Below are 20,256 nucleotides of genomic sequence, written 5' to 3' on the forward strand. Positions count from 1 at the left end.
CATGCAACTGACAATCGAATATTATAAACTATAAACGTTACAGTTATAAAGTCATTTAAGCATTGACATTCATTGCCAATAGGCGTGGACAGATGCAAAGTCAATGAAGCGCACTAGCGCTTCATGTATAATTTGCCTCTGCCCACTTGTCTTCATTTTGGCTATGAATGCCAACTGAAAGACGTTCAATGCTTATATTTACATTTTGTAAATTTGTTACATTTTTCCCAAGGGATTTTGCATTTATAATGAATAAATCATTCGTTATCGTCAAGGATGGAACAGCCCTTTGAACAGCCATTTTCCGTAATCGCTGGTACGACAATTGTGACATCGCAGTGGTAAAGACGTCATAATAAGCGGATATAGTTCATAGATATGAATGCCAACTGCGTTGGTAGGTTACATAGTGGGACTGCAGTGAAAATGTAAATATAGAAATTGACTTCAAAGAGAGTTAAGATACATTTGGTTCAATTGATTGAACTATGCAATGTGCACTGGCAATGGAAACATTGATTCTAAAAAAACGGAAAAGGACTGATGTAGACACCCGAGGATATGGGATATAAATACTCCGGTTTTACGATCCATTTGATTGGTGAATGATAACGTCAGTGACGTCATTACATTATGCAAGTGTGGACTGATAACGAGGGTATCAGACGAGGATACTCCTCTGAAAGTAATGGTCCTGTTTTGTAAAAGTTTTCTTTGGTGTAATCGATTTTGAGGTCGGGTCATTCTACGTCGATATTTGTCAATTACTTTTTGATGTCCATCGCCCATTAAACGTTTAAATGAACAAACATTTAAGCTTGACAACTAACGTTCATGTATTGATTTTATAATTAGTATTTGATCATTCAGTTGTGGATAAGTATGTCATTTCCCATTCCACAAACAGACGTCGGATATGATTGAGATATATACACCGGGCGATCACCACACTTACGCTAATGTCGGTAGGTACACGCGTATCAGGTACATTAAAACATAATGCACAATATGTACTGTATTTATGAATTCAACACATCAAAATGAAACGGAACCATCACATTCAAAAGTAAACATTTAATAAAAGACTTTTTTATATATAAAAATAGAACAATCGTGAGGTGAGAAGTTCGATGACCATATAACATTAATGCTTAATAAAAAAGAAGTGTCCATATCGCCATGATCCAAATAATTTTTTAGATTTGTCCATTAAGAGGACGTTTATATCTGTAAGTATAGTATAATACTAATCATCGCTATAACTTTCATATTACTTCAGAAGTACAAGTTCGAATAGTGTGGTATTAACGTACCATCATTTTTGGTTATATAATATAGAATCCAAAATGATATTAATAATGACATATATCGTATTAGTTATAACTACCCATGGAGTAGAGCTTGAGGTACCCCAGTTTGTACCCAACTTTTATTTGTCCAGTGCGTTGTACCACTCGATCACTGGGGTTGGTCTGTACGGCTGTGCCCGATATTGTGGCTTGGATACCGGATGTAAATCTTTTACTTACAACACAACAGATCTAAGGTGTCGACTAATCGAGGATGACGCCGACACAGCACCAGAACAATATGGCGGTTCTCAAGGTTCTATTTATGGAGACAGGAGTGCTGTAATATCGGTAAACTAAGGATGTTTTCTTCTGGGTTTCAGTCCCGTTGAAGTCTCCTTTAGACAAAGATCAAAGAGTTATGATATTTTTCAAATACAATTTATCAATATCTGTAGTGAATTGTCAGTTGCAAATTTTGTCGAAAAATTACATTTATTACATTTCTATTTTGAGTAGATGCTTTTATATTAGAATTTTAAGAAAAGGCTCATTTGGCGGCCATGTTGAAATTGTGTCTTTTTCGCTTTGAGCAGAGCCACAGTTTTACCATTTATTACTGAAATATGTTTTACTTAAATCATTACCGCGCCAGCATTTTTAGCTGTACCGAGCTAATTTTTGCTTTAAATCTTTACAAGGTTCGTGGCAGTTAAAATATTGAGCATTAATGTGTGAAATGATACACTTTTTGCATTTTTATTTTCACATTTAATGGTAATTTGAGCACCTTTACTTTTTACTCTAAATAACAGAAAAATAACAAATATTCAAATAGGGCAAAAAAGTAAGCACACGAACCCCCATTTTTCTGTCTGATTAAAAAAGAACAACTCTTTCCCTAAAAATGGTACATTTTGTAGCTCAAAATTAAGGGGTAGGGGTAGCATTTGTTGTTATTCTGAGAAAAAAATATTAGTCTTATTAATCAAAACTGGTATATTTTTAAAGAAGAATACTGGGAAATAAATTCTATAAGCATTTATGCATATCAAATACCTCATTAGAAAATTATGGCTTTAATCACTTGTTATATGGTCGAAACTGCAAAATTGCCATAAAATCCAATATTTTGTTAAGTAGTGGCAATAGCTCAAAAACGAGCACACAAACAAATGTTGTTTTTTTTTCATTTTTTTATGGTATGAACTCCTATTTCCAAAAATCTTTATGAGAAAAGAAGCCTAATACAAGAAAATTTTGACTTCTCAGAGGAGTACATCCTTAAATAAAATTATTACTAGTTTTACAATGGTTTTTTTCAAAGTAGAAATTGACTCATTGCGATAAAGTTTTTTTTATTCAATTATGATACATTTGATAAATTAGTGACAAGAAATATCAAAGGGTTTTGCGTGACATGCACCACGTACGTTTACCCACGGTATTTACTGTGTATTTACCTGTTACACCATACAATATATATAGGGTAGTCGTCTATTCACAACACAGCATCATTGTTAGTTTTTTAAGCTTTCAATAGCGCAACCGACGTATTCTATTCATCATCGAAATTCCCTTTTTGACAAAAACAAGCCGTAATAGATTTCTATTCATTGAATTTGTTTTGTATGTATTCTAAATGCACTTTGAAATTTGTTAAGTATTGTTTATATATCCGTTATGATATTAAGATAAAAATAATATAAAAAATCAATTTGAATGGAATTTAATTCAATATTCTAAAAACAATTACAGAACATTACAAGTAGCTTGACACAGGCATTAATTATTATGTTTCTCTTTGAAAACTTAAATTAATATTACTGCTACTTTTTCTTTCTAGAATCTCATTTTTTATAATTTTTTTTTCTTTTAAAATCATTTTCAATTTTACAGACAAAGATAGAGAACAAGTGAACATAACAGGAACAAAAAATAAAAGTATTTCATTTGGGCCAATTTTACACACCTTCAAGTACACACTCACACGCACACATACATATAGACCTAAGAGTTTACTTTCATTATTACATACATTCAAAGATTTCCGTACACCACATTCATTCAGACATATATGACATTTAGAAGAGGCGGAGAAGTTAGATTAGACAGGAAGTAGTTGTTAAGGAGGAATGAGTCGAGATGTACATTTTAAGTAATTTTTATCTAATGGTAGATATTTATGGTAAAAATAATAAAGAAAAAATAATTATCATTGGTTTAATTTTATGCATAATTTAAAAGAGTTCATTCATCAAATTGTATAGTGAAGAGGTTACCACTTTCTCCAGCTATTTTTAAATTTTGCTTTCAAAAAATCGTGTACCTAATATATTTGCATATCACCCTTGTAAAACACTATATAACTTGCAGTATTAAGTCTTGGCTTCGCCTGGCCGAATTCAGCATTTTCATGAACCTAATTATTTCCGTGTAACCCCTGTACAAAACATTATATAACTAATATTATTTTGTTTACTGAGAGGCAAACTTATTTATTAACGAATTGTTCTCTATTTTCATTCATTGCAGGATGAATCTTTGATGGGTGCTTGCCAAAATCATAACTGTCCAAAATACACTTCATGTGTCCGTCTGTCGTCCGGGTCCGGTGTCTGTATTAAAACAGGTAACTATCCTATTTACATAACGTGTGTCATCCGTTTTTCAACTAGGTCTTGGGTTCATTGGTGAGGGTCAAAAAAACTGTTAGCTGGGCAGCCTTGTTCGGTCAAATAGTTTGGTTGTATTTGCTTAGTTTTATGTTCAGAAAGTTTCATGTTTAGATGGTGAAGGACTAGCGGTCAGTACCTGGCAACTGTCCCACTTGGGATTCGAACTCGCAACCAAGAGGTGGAGGGCTTATGGTAATTTATCGGGACAACTCAACTAACGCAGTCCTGAAAAGACATAAAAAGTTTCACAAATTTGCGTGAACAGATAGATTCGGTTTTATAACAGCAATCTGACATTTTTGTCCTCCTTGAAGACGTGTATGTAAAGTTTACAGTATTTTATTTTCTTGTTACCTAATGTTCTTACCTCTGGATCATTAAAATTCTTAAACTTATGTTTTGCTCAGCAAATTAAATATGACGTATCATTTTGTTACATCGTTTGTGATTGGCTAATAATGAACTAAGACTGTTTTAGACGCACGTCGGTTTTATGATCTTGGGGTCTGATCACTCATTCTATTGTAAAAAACATATTCACTTATCTAGAATAATATTTATCTTATTTGAAACAAGGTTAAGTCACAAAACTGATAATGTAGAAACGACCAGACCCAGATTCTTTAACGGAATCCAGGACGTTACTAGGTTGCTATACCCATTGCGCTACCCGGTAGACAGCCATCGACACAGCCCATAACAATGCACTATTAATGCATGAAATACACTAGATATTCAATTAGAATTACCAGATATCTTCACACCAATTTGGCTAGCGACATTTCCCCAATATTAGTATAGACATTAGTATTACACATTATTGACATTCTTGGCAAACGTTCCAGTCCATGTGTCAATTTGACCGATCGCCAGCCATTATGCAGCAATTGCTCGTGCTAGCAAACGCTTGCTACCTATTCAATAGGTTGGAAACTCTCCCTTAAATGGGTATCAATTTTCATTTTATAGAATCCTGCATTTGGGAACTAATTAATTACTCAAATGCAGGACTTAAGGTCATATGTGGGAGTGTGCCAAACCTATGTCAATGTTATAGCAAATACCGTAGCATACACATTAGAAATGCGTGGTACCCGAGCAGTTTGAGGAACAACTGGCGATCCGTCAGTTGCTATGTTATTACAAAGGTTCGTCATTGTACACATCATTTCAGCATGTGGACCAACAACAGAAAATTCACATCGTGGCCACTGGCACACCGATGTCCATTCAAACACCATGACCAAAGTGGGAGTCAAACGCTACTTGTCGTGTGGTACTGGCTACATAGGATACAGGTCTGTCGTCTGCCAGGAGTCCGGTAACTGGTCTGAACCGGAAGATCATTGCAGAGGTAATTTACATTGTGATAAATTGCAGTAATGCTGTAATGTTTCGCGAACCATTATGTATGATTGAGTTCACCTAAATACAATTGTACATGTATATGTAACTTTGTCTCAAAACCGTGACGGCGCACTATGCCATTAACACAAGTGATAAGTAAAAACTAACAATGTTGTTTCGAACCTTTGTGTATTTCACAATGAATTTCAATTTTGCAGCATATGAGATGTTTTGTGATCCGTGTTGACAAAATACATTTTAAAGATTTTCGTATTTTATGTTAGGTTTCAGACCAACAAAACGTATATGTGCGTACTAGGCCGTAACAGAAATTACAGACGGTCCGTGGTTGAAGGATCAACATCTCACGTTGATTTCAAGTTTTGTAACGTCCTGTTGCCTTTTTTTCACGTTTTATAACGGTTGATGTAGATTGGCTGCACGTTTGGTCCCGTTTTGCCCAGGTTTGTCATGGTTTTCACGGCAAGCCAAGGTGGATGATAGCAGTTTCGATGCGTTCTGTCAAGCCACATAACGGCTTGCAGTGGTTGAAAGCCCGACGCACTACTGCATGATGAGTCCTATTACGGACTATCAATAATCAATATATTTTGGAGTATCATTGTCTAACCTGGTACATATCAGATACTTCTTGGAATTATTTGTATTTATAAATAGAAATAATATTTATCAAACACGTTTTAACCACAAAAGATATCAAAGCTATTATTACAAAACGCAGATTAATTAATTTTAGAAACGTTACAGAAAAAAAGATTTGCGTAGCCACACTTGGTCATATTAAACTATTGACAACCTTAATGACGATTTTATTGTAATTTTCCATCTTGATGTTAATATTGAGCACTTGCACGATAATTTGGTGCATTAGTAGTAGGATTCAGAGAAAGTATTTTAAGGAAGTCCAACAGCAAATAATTGAAATAGAAACATATCTGAAAACATGTCAGGAGTTGTGTTTTTTTCTGCAACGACAAACAGTGGTAAATTGTCTCAAACAATGCTAGCTGATGACGGGCTCTTAGGAGCAGGTGTATGCTCAGAGTATTAAAGTTGAAATGAAACACTCAGAAATGAAACAATATCTTTTGCCGAAAATTTCTTCAAAACTCATTTTAATTACAGAATGTATTAATAGAAAAGAAAAATCTTAACTAGAATTGTATAAATATATCATTTCTATATGTTTAATGTATTATATAGCAGCTAAGTAATAAGTAAATATGTTTAAACGCAAATCATTTTTATGTTATGGTTCTCACTTAATAGGCATTTTTAATGATAGTTTTGGTATAAATTGATGGTTAAAATGTGTTTAATATGGACTATTTCTATTATCCATTAATATAAATTTTCCATGAAGTATCAAATATGTACCAGACCAAGGAATGATACTCAATCATATATTGCTTGCAACGTAAGACCGTAATATGACGCAACACGCCGTAGCGCGTCGGGCTTTCAACCGCTACAAGCCGTGATGTGCCTTAAAGGGACTAAATCGTTAAAACATCATGTATTAAAAGATAAAACGAATTATAGAACTGAAAATAATGGTAAAAGTTGTGTACTTTGTGTTAATAACAAAATTTAAAAGTTTGTATAACCATTTTGTTCAAAATGAAGAAAAAACTAAAAATAAATATAAACGACATAGTCACTATTTCATATTATTAGCTTTCGGCGAGGTAAAATATAATTTCATTCGTTTGAATGTAATGAATTAGACTGAAATTGTTTTCTCCTATAGCGTAGAGAACCGCCACGTGGCAAGCACGGTCGGTTACGGAAAGTGACGAGTTTTACCGAGTGGCGTGTAGGTACGCGTGTAGGTGACTAGTGCGAGGCACGTGCTTTTTTCATTCAGCGAGACCACGTTGACCGGCTCACACGCTAGTTTACAGGAAATTTTTCTCATCGCATTTACTTGAATTTTTTTTTTTTTTTCACATGGAGGACAATTCAAGCTCCCGCAACGCTTCTATTAGTCTTGCGGATATTTGGGACGCAGTTCAAGCACAAGGGAAAAATATTAATGCGATAGACTCTAAATTGTCGCAAGAACTTGGCGACCTTCGCGAGGAAGTCAAAGGCGCGGCGGTGTCTGTGTCGTCACAAGTGAAAAGAATTAAAACAGAGCATTCATATAAGTGGAAATACGAGGGCAATAAAGTTCAGTACACCTTCAACACAGAACTGGGTGAGGATTTTGACCAGGTTAACTGGGCCCTGGAGAACTCCAAACATTCGTACGCCAGTGAAATTATATGTGCCTTGAAGGACAAAGTTTCAAGGAGAAACAAACTAATTAAGATAGCAGATTCCAGCGAAGGCGGTTGGGAAACCGTTAGACAATACGAATCTAATCCTATAGCGAGTGACAGCGAGGATGAGGGAAAGATCAACAGAGCCGAGAATAGGGCTATCAAAAAGAAGAAATCTAAGGCCGCTAATTCTAAGAGGCAAATTAGTGGGCGTAGCAGCGTGGGCAATGGCGGGAATCATTCTTCTGGTCCTCTTCAGCAGCCCTTTAGAGGGCCCTCCGTGCAGGAATGGTTTGCAGGACCGCCATTTTTCACGGGAACTCTGGATTATACGCACGGAGGGGACAGCAACACGGAGCATGCTATTCCTGTGGATCCTTCAACCATTGGAGGAGTGAGTGTCCGAACAACCAAAGATCGAACGCCTCAGCAGCAGCATCTACCCGGACAAAACCACAGTGATGAGGCCAAGTTTGTAAAAGATAAGTATACCAGTGAGAACTGTCATTTATCAGATAAACTTTCCGAATATACGGAAGATTATTACGAATATGAACAGGGGCAAGCCAAGATAATTGTGAGAGGTAGACTCAGGAACAGTATAAGGTTTTGGGAATATATTGGCAGTAGTGATTTCATTATTGAGACGTTGAAACTTGGTTACAAAATTCCGTTTTATCTGTTTATTCCACGCCTCCCTCGATTGTTTTGAAGAACAATGTTTCGTCTCTAAAACAAGCAGAGTTTGTGGTAGATGCAATTAATGACTTATTAGTTAGATCTTTGATTGTTGAGTGTGAGACGCCTCCGTTTGTTGTAAATCCTCTGACAGTTTCTGTCCGAAATTCCGGGGAAAAAAACGGTTAATATTAGATTTAAGACACGTAAATGAACATATCTGGAAGTCCAGTGTGAAATTTGAAGATATGAGAACTGCTATGCAATTTGTTACGCAGGGCTGTTATTGTTTCAAATTTGACATCCATTCGGCTTATCATCATATCGAAATATTTGAACCGCATACTAATTTTCTCGGTTTTTCCTGGGTTTTCGGAAACAAAGTAAGATATTTTAAATTCATGGTACTGCCTTTTGGGTTGAGTTCAGCTTGTTATATTTACACCAAAGTCACCAGACCACTAGTGAAAAAGTGGCGTGGCGAGGGTAAACAAATACTCATGTACCTAGATGACGGGTTAGGTGTGCATAGTGACGAGAGCGCGTGCGCACATATGGCGAGTCAGGTCAAGCATGACCTGATAGCTAGCGGTTTTGTACCCAAGCCCGAGAAATCGACTTGGATTCCTGTTAGGAAACTAGTGTTTTTGGGCAACTCCATTGATACTGTTGAAGGTATTTTAAGTATTACACAGCCCAGGCTTGACAAATTGTCTATGTATATAAGTGACGTTTTGGAAGATATACGTATGTGTGGGCGAGTACCTGTACGTAAGGTAGCATCTGCTGTAGGGCAGATTGTGTCAATGTCCTATGTCTTAGGCAACGTAGTGTACATTATGACAAAGAGTTTAAGTGTAGATATCTCTGAATCTATATCATGGAACAGTGCTATATCGCTGTCAGATGACAGTGTTAAGCAATTGAATTTTTGGGGAGATAATGTGTCGGATTTGAATGTTAGAAATTTTACAGAAGACTGTGCTTGTCACACGGTTGTATATAGTGACGCCAGTAACACAGGTTATGGCGGTTACGTTGTAGATACGCCGAACGGCACCGCTCACGGCATGTGGTCAGATGCTGAGAAGGAGCAAAGTTCTACTTGGCGGGAACTTACAGCAGTGAGAAATGTGTTTATGTCTATGGAGCATTTGCTGAGAGACAAGAGAGTGAAGTGGTTCACGGATAACCAAAATGTAGTACGAATTGTATCTAGAGGCAGTATGAAGCCATGTTTACAAGAAATTGCTTACACGATTTTTCGTACCTGTTTGAGAACTAATGTTTCCTTAGACGTTGAATGGATCCCTAGAGATCTGAATGACCAGGCTGATGTTTTGAGCCGACTAGTTGATTCTGACGATTGGTCAGTCTCTGATGAGATTTTCCAGTGGCTGGAGGGGTTATGGGGCCCTCATGAGATCGATTGGTTTGCTAATCATATTAATAGTAAACTCCCAGTTTTTTACTCTCGTCATTGGAGTATTGAGAGTAATGGCGTAGACGCATTTACAGCCGATTGGTTTGGTGTAAACGGCTGGTTTGTGCCACCCGTGTGTATTGTGCACAGGGTACTGAAATATATGCGTCAGTGTAGTGCGTACGGGACTATGGTGGTTCCGTTGTGGAGGTCCGCGAGTTTTTGGCCTTTTTTATGCCCCACTGGTGATGGCTATATCCCTGAGGTGGTGGGAATGGTGTATTTGCCTACTAACAAACAATCGTATATGCCCGGGAGGGGGAATAAATATTTGTTTGGAAACGTGGACCTCCCATTCAGAATGCTGGCATTGAGGCTAGATTTTCGTGGTGGTGGTAGTGGTGTATACTAATCCGGATTGGTGGTGGTATGGTGATGGCACAGTGTGTACAGTAGACCTAGGTAGACATAAGACTAGGGCGTCAAATTAAGTCGTTTGTTGTTTTGCTATTGATTAGCTTAGATACATGTACATACATAATGACTCTGGTATATACATGTAAGCCGTGTTTTGACTAATCGTTTGTATATGCATTAAGGATTCCTTATACGAATGTTTTTGCAGGCTTTCAGAGACGATATATCAGAACTACCGGGTGAATTAGCTGATACCGTGAGCTTAGTTCCGGACTTATTGACTGAGTGTAAAGCCACTACTACCGCTAAGACGTATCATCGCGGATTTCTAAGATGGAAAAGGTGGGCCAAAAGCAACGGTTTGACAGACAGTGATTGCTTTCCCGCCAATCCTATTCACGTATCAGTGTATATAGCATCTCTGGTTCAACAAGTGAATTCTCCAAGTCCTGTGTTAACGGCTTTTTATAGTTTACAATGGGCTCATCATGTAGTGGGAATATCTTCTCCTACAGAGTCTGTCTTAGTTAAGAACACACTGGAAGGGGCAAAGAGACGTTTGTCGGTACCTAAGATGAAGAAAGATCCTATTACTCCGGAAATTCTTGGCAGAATGTTCGATAAATACAGTAGTGACAATAATCTTTACAACCAGCGCACCGTGTGCGCATGTTTGGTTGGATATGCAGGTTTTTTCAGAGTATCTGAACTGTTAGAATTAAAGAGATCTGATTTTCAGTTTTTTGAGACACATATGCTGGTTCTAGTTCGCAAAAGTAAGACAGATGTTTACAGAGATGGAGCCCGGGTGGTTATTGCGCGCACAGGGACTCGGCTTTGTCCCGTGGCAAATATTGAGCGATTTTTCGCCTCAGCTAGCTTCAATTCAAACGAATTCATTTTCCAGGCGTTATCGAAAACTGCCAATGGTTTTATTTGTCGGTTGGATAGCAAAGCAGTATCTTACACCAGAATGAGGGAGCTTTTTATGGAGGCTTTCAGTCCTTTTGTCCCAGATATAAAACGGTATGGGCTTCATAGTTTACGTTCTGGTGGAGCAACGAGCGCGGCTAACGCGGGTATATCAGATAGGTTATTCAAAAGACACGGCAGGTGGCGTTCCGAGAACGCCAAAGACGGCTACGTAAAAGATTCCTTAGGACACAGGCTTTCGGTGTCAAAACATTTGGGCTTATAATTTTTACGTCAATATTCTTCCCTTTCTTTGATTCAGCCTCGGCGTGGTCGAGCCCTTGCATTTTATTTGTGAGTTATGTTGTTATTATTAGCGGTAAGCGCAGTGTTTTTTTGGAGAAATATAATTTCATTCGTTTGAATGTAATGAATTAGACTGAAATTGTTTTCTCCTTAAGCGTAGAGAACCGCCACGTGGCAAGCACGGTCGGTTACGGAAAGTGACGAGTTTTACCGAGTGGCGTGTAGGTACGCGTGTAGGTGACTAGTGCGAGGCACGTGCTTTTTTTCATTCAGCGAGACCACGTTGACCGGCTCACACGCTAGTTTACAGGAAAATTTTTATTATTTTTTTTATATACAAGTTTTTGGCAATTATTCATGTGTATTTAGGATGGTATGGATTTGTGTATTGTGAAAGGTGATTTAGTTTTTGGTTAATTAAATCAGCTTCGGCGCGGTCGAGCCCTTGTGCCTCGGCGTGGTCGAGCCCTTGCATTTTATTTGTGAGTTATGTTGTTATTATTAGCGGTAAGCGCAGTGTTTTTGGAGAACAATCCCGGTGTGCATGCGCGATGTGGGAACATTTACCGAAGGAAATCTCATCTGTGTAATGGACATATCTGCTATCGACTGAAAACACCAATTTATCGACTACAAGTACCTGATTGCTGTGTTAAATTTAATAAACGTTGAAACGTATGCAGAAGTTTTGTGTAGAGTTTCTAAGTGTAAATATTCATATATTGTACAGGATTTTGCAGCTTTAAAGAAGAGTTTTCATTATATTATGTGGTTTTATACTTGCTTCTACCATTATTTTATTTTCAGTTGTTATGATATTAGGTACTAGTCCGCTAAACCTGTCAATATTATTAGGTTTAAAAAAATGGCCTAATATATAAACTTTATAATAAGGAAAAACTAATAATATAGGCATGTTTAGCGGACTAATGAGGTACATGTATTTCTTTTATCATTATATCAATATTTGACATTCCCTGTATATCCTTAGTTATAATGTCTATCCGTCTAATGGACATTCCCTATATATCTCTAGTTATAGTCTCTATCCGTCTAATGGACATTCCTTATATAGCCCTAGTTATAATATATCCGTCTAATGGACATTCCCTATATAGCCCTAGTTATAATATATATCCGTCTAATGGACATTCCCTATATTTCTCTAGTTATAGTCTCTATCCGTCTAATGGACATTCCTTATATAGCCCTAGTTATAATATATATCCGTCCAATGAACATTCCCTATATATCTCTATTATAGTCTCTATCCGTCTAATGGACATTCCATATATAGCCCTAGTTATAATATATCCGTCTAATGGACATTCCCTATATAGCCCTAGTTATATAATATATATCCGTCTAATGGACATTCCCTATATAGCCCTAGTTATAATATATATCCGTCTAATTGACATTCCTTATATAGCCCTAGTTATAATATATATCCGTCTAATGGACATTCCTTATATAGCCCTAGTTAAAATATATACAACTGTATCCGTCTAATGGACATTTCCTATAGATACCTAGTTATAGTCTATCCGTCTAATGGAAATTCCCTATTATACAAATATTGAATGGGTTACTAGTTCATAATATTAACCCGAGTTGGTTTTAATCAACAAATGTTATATTGCACGAGGCCGAAGGCCGAGTGCAATATAATATTTGTTGATTACCACCACCGAGTGGTAAATATTATGAACTAGAGCACAGAAACCCATGAAATATTTGTTTTATTATTTTATAAAACGAATACGACAATCACTTAACAAAATCAACAGCACCGTACCGTACGGAGAAACTTCAAGTCCTATTGAAGATTGACGTATTACCCACGTACGTCACGCTCGTTGTAACTCCCGTTTTAATGTCTTATTGTCTTCTTTAACATTATTAGACCTGCATGCAGCCTTTTAATCTAATACATTCGCCGTGTCCGTCCTCGATAAAGGTGTACATGACGTGCTTGATTCGGGATCTATAAAGCTAGCGCGAAAATTGAGCGTGAACCTTTATGATGTCAAAATAACGTAACTCACGCGCGATTCCTCGGAAGTTTATATTAATAGATGAAAATATTATATTTCCTCGAATATAATTTGGTGTAAACAAATTATGTAATAAATATATCTAGTTATGATGTCTATCCGTCTAATGGACATTCCCTATATATACCCCTAGTTATTATGTCTATCCGTCTAATGGACATTCCATATATATATCCCTAGTTATAATTTCTATCCGTCTAATGGACATTTCCCTATATAGCTACATGTCACTAGTTATATAACCTTTTTCCATCTGATTTACTTAAGATGCTCCAGAGCCGACAGAGCATAAATGATATTTATCACTTGAACAATAATTTATGTTTAATCGTGTACATATGTCTAATTAACACAAAAAATGTATAAAATAATTTCTTTTGCCTTTGGTGCATGCGCAATCAGTACTTAATTCCATATAAGATATAGTGCCACGGATTTTTTTCGGGATGCAATTAATTATTTTTCATATTTTTAACTTGAAGTAAAATTAGAAGCTCAAACTTTTCAATGTTGGTAATTGTGTAAAGTAAATAACTTTTGTAACTGAAGAAAAACACTAAACCGTCTGCTCCTGATTTTGACAGTGAAAAAATACCATTTGTCAGCGATGGAGCAAATAAAATCATTATCATCAAAAATCTTTAAAAAAATCAACCGAACTATATATCTAAATTGCATGGGTATTTTTATGTATTCAAAGCAAAAATATACTTTACATATACATTGTAGACTTATGTAAAATGTATATGTTTGCTTAATAAAGTACATATACTCCTGTATAATATATACATAATTAACGGGTGAAAATACCTCTCACTTCTTGTCATATTTTCATCACATACTCTAAAGCTTCATAGAACGTATGCTGATTTACTTGTCAATATGTATCGGCTGTTTCACTGAATCAGGCCAATATAACAGATAAAATATAAGTGGCCTCTTATAGTGGTGTTATTACATCTATATCCATTAGGCGGATGAGATTTTCAGCGATCCCGATTTTGAACTCAAAGCTGCACTCGGTTCTTTCCGTTATAAACAGCTAATGCCGACAGATACAGTTTCTTGTTGTGTTTGGCGATATTTTAACGCTGATAAACATTGTCAATATTTCAAATAAGATGTTGTAATTTTGAAAACTTTCTAATTTCAGGTATAAGAACGTTTGTAGGAAGTCAAAACCCCTAAAAAATATGCAAATCTAATGATTTAGTAACTTTAACAGAACGCATCGAAACGGTGACCATCCACCTTTGCTTGCCGTGAAAATCGTGACAAACCTGGAAAACACGGGACAAAACGTGCAGCCATTCTACATCAAACGTGATAAAACTTGGAAAAAACGAAACAGAACGTTGGTCCGTGAGTTATTGGGGAACGTGCTTGCTGCCCGTTCCACCACGGACCGTCTGCAAGTTCTGTTACGGCTTCGTACGCACTGTTATGTTTTGTTGCGTCAATCCCGTTTAATAACGTCATGTTACGTTTACTATCTGTACCGTGACTGCCGTGGCAAATTTTTTGACAGTTTAAAAATCTGACACGGCATCCACGTTAATCACGGCCGCTCACGTTTGGCTATCACGTCCATCTGCATTGTTTCACGTTGTGTCGCGGTCATCACGTTTTCTCCACGGTGGCCCGAAACGGGGCTGCCGTGGCCACTGGGAACATAGTGTAAACCTAGCATTACGAAAACCGTAGTGTACCCATCCTCCGGGAACAGCCCTTTCTCCATATCCACATATTGCCACGTAATCCATCAAAGAAAGTGACAAAAGTTCGGAAGATATAGTTGAAGTTGAATACCGAGACAATTAGCCAAAATTCCACGGCGCTCTAAATTTCGGGTAAACGCATTAAATATTTGTTTTTAGAAATTTTGCATGCCTAATAACTGAGCAAAATATGAGAAATCCATGTATTTCTTTGCCATAAAATAGCATAAAATAATCACAGTCATGTTGCTTGATAGATTGTGGAACGCCGCCTAGTATTCCCTATGCAGTCATTTCCAACGGTAAAACGACAATAGGATCTACCAGGGCATACGAGTGTGAATTAACAACTTCCGCTTCCGGCCCCCTTAACATTGAGTGTCAACAGGATGGTCATTGGTCCAATATGTCATTTGAATGTGTACCAGGTAAAATGATTGTTTCAGCTTTTTATAATTTTGTCTGCATTTTTTAAACATGTACAGTGTGTGATGATACCATTTTTCAAATCTTGTCCATTTAAAGATTGCTTGATCGAACCGTATATACATAATGCGTACACCACGGAGACCGTTGCACCTGCCGGAAGTGCCATTCCTTACGTATGTGACACAGGATATCAATTTACGGCCGGAACCGGAACAAGATACTGTAACAATCAAGGAGTCTGGGAAGACTTGGATATGACATGTGATCCAGTTGGTAAATATGATAAAATAATTGAAATTAATACTATATTAAATATGCTGATCAATTTCTGTTGTTACTGACAGAATATCTAAATTTTTAGCCAATTTCAATACTTGAAGCAGTAGATTTCATGCACGAGAAACAGAAATATTGTTTCCGGACTTAAAAATCCGTCCTTGTAAGATTTCAGTCTTGTTTCGATCTAGATCAAAGAAAATTTGAGATTTTCAAATAAGATTTATTGATATCTGTAGCAAGTTGTCATTTGCAATTTTTGTGTTGAGAAGAGTCAGATTTTACAATTTTTTTACTTAAATTATTATCCCTGTGTCAGTATTTTTTAGCTGTATCCAGGTAAGTTTTGCTGTATGTTTTTACGAGGTCTATTGTCACTTTTTTATTTTTGTTTTACATAATCGTGCAATTTGACTATTTTTATTTTGACTCCTTAATATTGAAATATTACAAATATTTAAACAAGGCAAAAAGTTGGCACACGGACCCCACATTCTCTGCCTTATTTAGAGAGAACAATATTTCCCTATTGATATGCAAATTACCGGTATTTTCAAAGCTTGTATTAAAACTTTCTTCTATACAGTATAACTCTGGCTTAAAAAGAGCATTTTGTATATGAAAAGTAAAATTAAGGGTAAGAGGTAGCACATGTTTCTATTTTATTAAACATAACTGCTGTATGTTTAATGGGGACCATGGTAAAACAAATATCCACACATATGCATTAAACAAATATTTTGGAAGTGATGGCTTTCAGTAATCGTGTAACAAAATGGCAAATTAACAAAAAAATCCCAATTTTTCGTGAAATAAAATGAAGGTATCTTTGAGTGCCAATAGCTCAAAAACAAGCACACTGACATATTTCTCTTTAAATTTCTTCTATGTTATGAACTCCTTTTCCCAATATCACAATGAAAATAAAACATCTACATTGTATATCCTACAGCAGTCATTTCTTAAACAATACTTTGTTTGTTTTTATTCAGACTGTGGGCCTCCAACGCTGTTTACTGGAATAGTCGGCATTGATACTACTGAAGGTTATACGTACCCAAGCATTGCCACATTATATTGTGGGATGCTCTATTCATCTAGCGATCCCTCGAATCAGTTTATCACGTGTCAAAGTGATGGTACCTGGACACAGCCACAATTCACGTGCATTCCACTGTAAACCACTTTTATTTCGCGTGCGTGACACATATTTTCGCATAATTTCTTGAGAGCATTCCGAAGGACGATTTTATTATATTTTGCCTTATTCCATAATTCACGTCATATAGATGTATTTTTTATATCTCTCAAGTGATTATACATAACATAATTTGCTTTTATGACGCGTGTGCTTTCCAATGTTTTCAATTTTATATTTTACTGAAAAAATAAAATAGTCGTAAAATGCTTCCTTTTTTATTTTTATTTTTTTTTATTTTAAAAATTCTATAACTTCGACGACAAAATTTAATGATTACTTGTAGGGGTAAAGTCTGGTTAGAGTGTATAGCAAACGTTTAGTGTATTTGTCGAGAAATACTACATAAAATAATGTAAATGCACATTCAAAACACCCACAAAAATGATACGTATGAAATTTGATTAAAAACTGAAGGGCAAGCAACATATCTTTAGTTAGAAATTATGTACATAATTGAACAGCTAATTTTTTATGCATCTGACACCTTTTGATTTTATTTGAAACATTCAAAGAACTTTGCTTTGTAATATACATGTACCATGTCCTGCACAACACTGAATCTTGTTGTGACTTCTGACATCCAATAATTGAGAAAGCTTTCTAAGTATATGATGATTTCCACATCTTTATTTTACCAAGACATTAATTTTGCTTCAGTTGGTTTAAATCCACTCTACATACGACACACTACGGTAGTCGACAGCGATGAGTAAGGCAACAGTGAATGTCCCATTTGGCTTGTTTAAAGCATTTTTAGGAAATAGTTTCGGTACATAATTATTTTTACATAACTATTTGTCATAGCAAGCAATATGTTTTTAGAAAATATTTTCTGATACATGACAAAATATTTCTATTTGTGATTTGTACTTCAATGAATATTTAGCTACGAAACACATTTTGTAGGAGTTGTGTTTTGCCAGTCGCTGCCGGCCATCGAGTAAATTATTTAAAGTATCAATATATTTTAACAGCAAAAGTAAATGTTCTACGTATTAAACATCAATACAGTGGACCCCTGATAATCCGGACACCGATAGTCTGGACGGAAATGTCAGAGTTAAGATTACGTGTCGTTAAATATTGAGTAAGAACATAGAATTCGTCTGTCCAGAAAATTCGTAATTCGGACTATTTAGGCTTGGAATCAAGGTGTCCGAATTATTGAGGGTTCACTATATTCCTAATGCTTTGTTTTGTTAAAATCTTCACAGAAAATGCATATCTAAAAACAAACAAAAATAGAACATGTAAATGTGCTTGTCTATACATAAGGTATATATGACGGTACGTCCCTCCTCGGGTGATCACCAGGTAAACCAGATCAACTGTAGGGGAAAATGTGGTTCCGGTTAATTATTCATTGAACTCATCCTCATAATAGCTATTATAGCAGAACTATAAATAGAAAGGACAAATTACATTCTTATGACTCTAAATATGAAAAGTATCGATCTCTATAAGATGCACTGGAAATATGCTCGTGTACTGTACTACTGTAATTTTTTTAGTATACATGTATATTGTAGCTCAATGTGTTTTGAGATTGTCGTCCGACTTGACGATATTTCATCCTTGGGAGCAATGTGATTATTTAATCTAAGATAGATTCATAGATATGTATGGAACAACTTTTTGTTTTTATTTAAGTCGCATAGAACAAATACAAGAGGATATTTTATAACTGACCTCTGTCAGAGGACCTCACGCCCGTCCACCCCAAAGACTCGATCGTAGGACGAAGACGAAGATGTGTACATCTATATGCTACAATGATTAGACATCTAATGACTTAAATTACTTATATACCAATCCAAACTTTCTGCTGCTCAAAATGCTCATCACATTCCATGTTTTTCCTAGTATTCTATTGTCTACATATAACTATTATGTATATATATACTACTATATAAGTACGCGTACAGTTCTTATCTTATACTCTATATTAAATGACTCGGGAAACATTTTTGTAAGGATTTCGGCTCCAGGACAGGAAATTAATATTTTGCTTGATTTTCCTTTTGTTCAGCCGAAGAGCTTTTCAGAAGCCAAGACCGCAATTCATTAATTTCAAGAGTAAATCCATTACAATGATAACACACAACATAGTTCGTTGGAAGCATACAGGAAAAGGCATCCAGCAAAAAACGTAACATACTCTAAAATTATACTCTAAACACTGACGAAATAGGTTTTAGACCCTCACTTTCGTCCCTATTTTATGTATGTTCAATTCATAGTGTAATGTTCATTGCGTCGTTTAATTTACCCATTCCGTATTTTATATATTACCGGAAGTTTAACATAGTTAATAGATATCCAGCGAGTTGCATACCCCTATACACCCCGACAGATAGTTAGTCGTAACCTATATTTGTCCAATCGGTACTCCTGTAATGTGAAACATTACCTCGGATGTGATAGGTGTAAGAATATCTAAGAAAATCAAACATTTTCATCGTCGGAAAACCTAATTACGCCTTAATTGCGCATAAGAAAATTAATAGATATTGTAATGTTCAACTTCAATTGTCGTATTTTAAAAGATCGAATTTAACAATATCTTCCTCGAGACGGACAACAAACAAATTGATGAACTAACACTTTTCGAGAGGTTGTGTCCTAAGTGGCAACCAGTTGTTATGAAAATGCTCCCTTAGTTTCAAAATGGATGCTCTTGTGTCACATCCGAGGAGTTTCCATTGATATTTATCTCCGTTCTTGACCTTCCTCCCTCATGTTAGCAGATTTGAAAACCAACTGGCCAATCATATCTTGTGAAATATTTCTCTTTCCGTGTAATTCATATTTGCACACAAAGCAATGATGTCAAAATGATTACCTACCAGAAAGGGGAGATAACCCTGTAATATGCAAACACAGAATAGTTAACATGTGGGCAGGTACCTAATACCCACAAGATTTCTTTCTTATGTTAATGTGAAGATCAAATGTATTATGTTAATTAATTAATGTGGTACCAAGCAAGTACTTAAACGTGTCAGCATCTAGTGATGTTGTATTATGATGTATGTTTCATCACAAAGGAAAATTAACTAAATAATTACTGTCTCATCTTAGCTTCTTAAACATGAGACCCTAGGGTTATATAATTCACATTTTTTGTAAAGGACCTTAAGACATTTCCTTCTATGAAAAGAATTTGATTCCCTACCATTTCCAGAATTTCAGCAGAAGATTTTGAACTTTTAACCTATTTGACCCCTTTTGAACCCGCCC

At 36.0% G+C, this 20,256-nt stretch overlaps 4 protein-coding genes across 4 annotated transcripts; all 4 read left to right on the forward strand.

Moving 5' to 3' along the window:
* Positions 1-916: 916 nt before the first annotated feature.
* On the forward strand, positions 917-17,216 carry LOC138316628 (sushi, von Willebrand factor type A, EGF and pentraxin domain-containing protein 1-like). The gene is made up of 7 exons (XM_069258302.1): positions 917-984; positions 1,280-1,640; positions 3,825-3,921; positions 5,142-5,321; positions 15,368-15,538; positions 15,636-15,812; positions 16,808-17,216. The coding sequence occupies exons 1-7, from the start codon at positions 917-919 to the stop codon at positions 16,993-16,995; spliced, it is 1,242 nt and encodes a 413-aa protein (XP_069114403.1). The 3' UTR covers positions 16,996-17,216.
* Positions 7,032-8,311, forward strand: LOC138312706 (uncharacterized). The gene has a single exon (XM_069253489.1). The coding sequence runs from the start codon at positions 7,286-7,288 to the stop codon at positions 8,309-8,311; it is 1,026 nt and encodes a 341-aa protein (XP_069109590.1). The 5' UTR covers positions 7,032-7,285.
* Positions 7,947-10,112, forward strand: LOC138315355 (uncharacterized). Its single transcript, XM_069256316.1, has one exon. It carries the CDS (start codon positions 8,526-8,528, stop codon positions 10,110-10,112), a length of 1,587 nt encoding a protein of 528 aa, XP_069112417.1. The 5' UTR covers positions 7,947-8,525.
* On the forward strand, positions 10,314-11,315 carry LOC138315356 (integrase/recombinase xerD homolog). The gene has a single exon (XM_069256317.1). The coding sequence runs from the start codon at positions 10,314-10,316 to the stop codon at positions 11,313-11,315; it is 1,002 nt and encodes a 333-aa protein (XP_069112418.1).
* Positions 17,217-20,256: the final 3,040 nt, after the last annotated feature.

This window comes from Argopecten irradians, chromosome 2 (genome assembly GCF_041381155.1).
Source record: "Argopecten irradians isolate NY chromosome 2, Ai_NY, whole genome shotgun sequence".
Lineage (NCBI taxonomy): Eukaryota > Metazoa > Mollusca > Bivalvia > Pectinida > Pectinidae > Argopecten > Argopecten irradians.

Excerpts from the sequence above, each read along its gene's own strand:
- LOC138316628 (XM_069258302.1), top strand. The coding sequence starts at position 917 with ATGATTGAGATATATACACCGGGCGATCACCACACTTACGCTAATGTC. Across the intron at positions 5,322-15,367 it reads ACCGGAAGATCATTGCAGAG|ATTGTGGAACGCCGCCTAGT; the intron begins GTAATTTACATT and ends GTTGCTTGATAG. Across the intron at positions 15,813-16,807 it reads TATGACATGTGATCCAGTTG|ACTGTGGGCCTCCAACGCTG; the intron begins GTAAATATGATA and ends GTTTTTATTCAG.
- LOC138312706 (XM_069253489.1), top strand. The coding sequence starts at position 7,286 with ATGGAGGACAATTCAAGCTCCCGCAACGCTTCTATTAGTCTTGCGGAT.
- LOC138315355 (XM_069256316.1), top strand. The coding sequence starts at position 8,526 with ATGAGAACTGCTATGCAATTTGTTACGCAGGGCTGTTATTGTTTCAAA.
- LOC138315356 (XM_069256317.1), top strand. The coding sequence starts at position 10,314 with ATGTTTTTGCAGGCTTTCAGAGACGATATATCAGAACTACCGGGTGAA.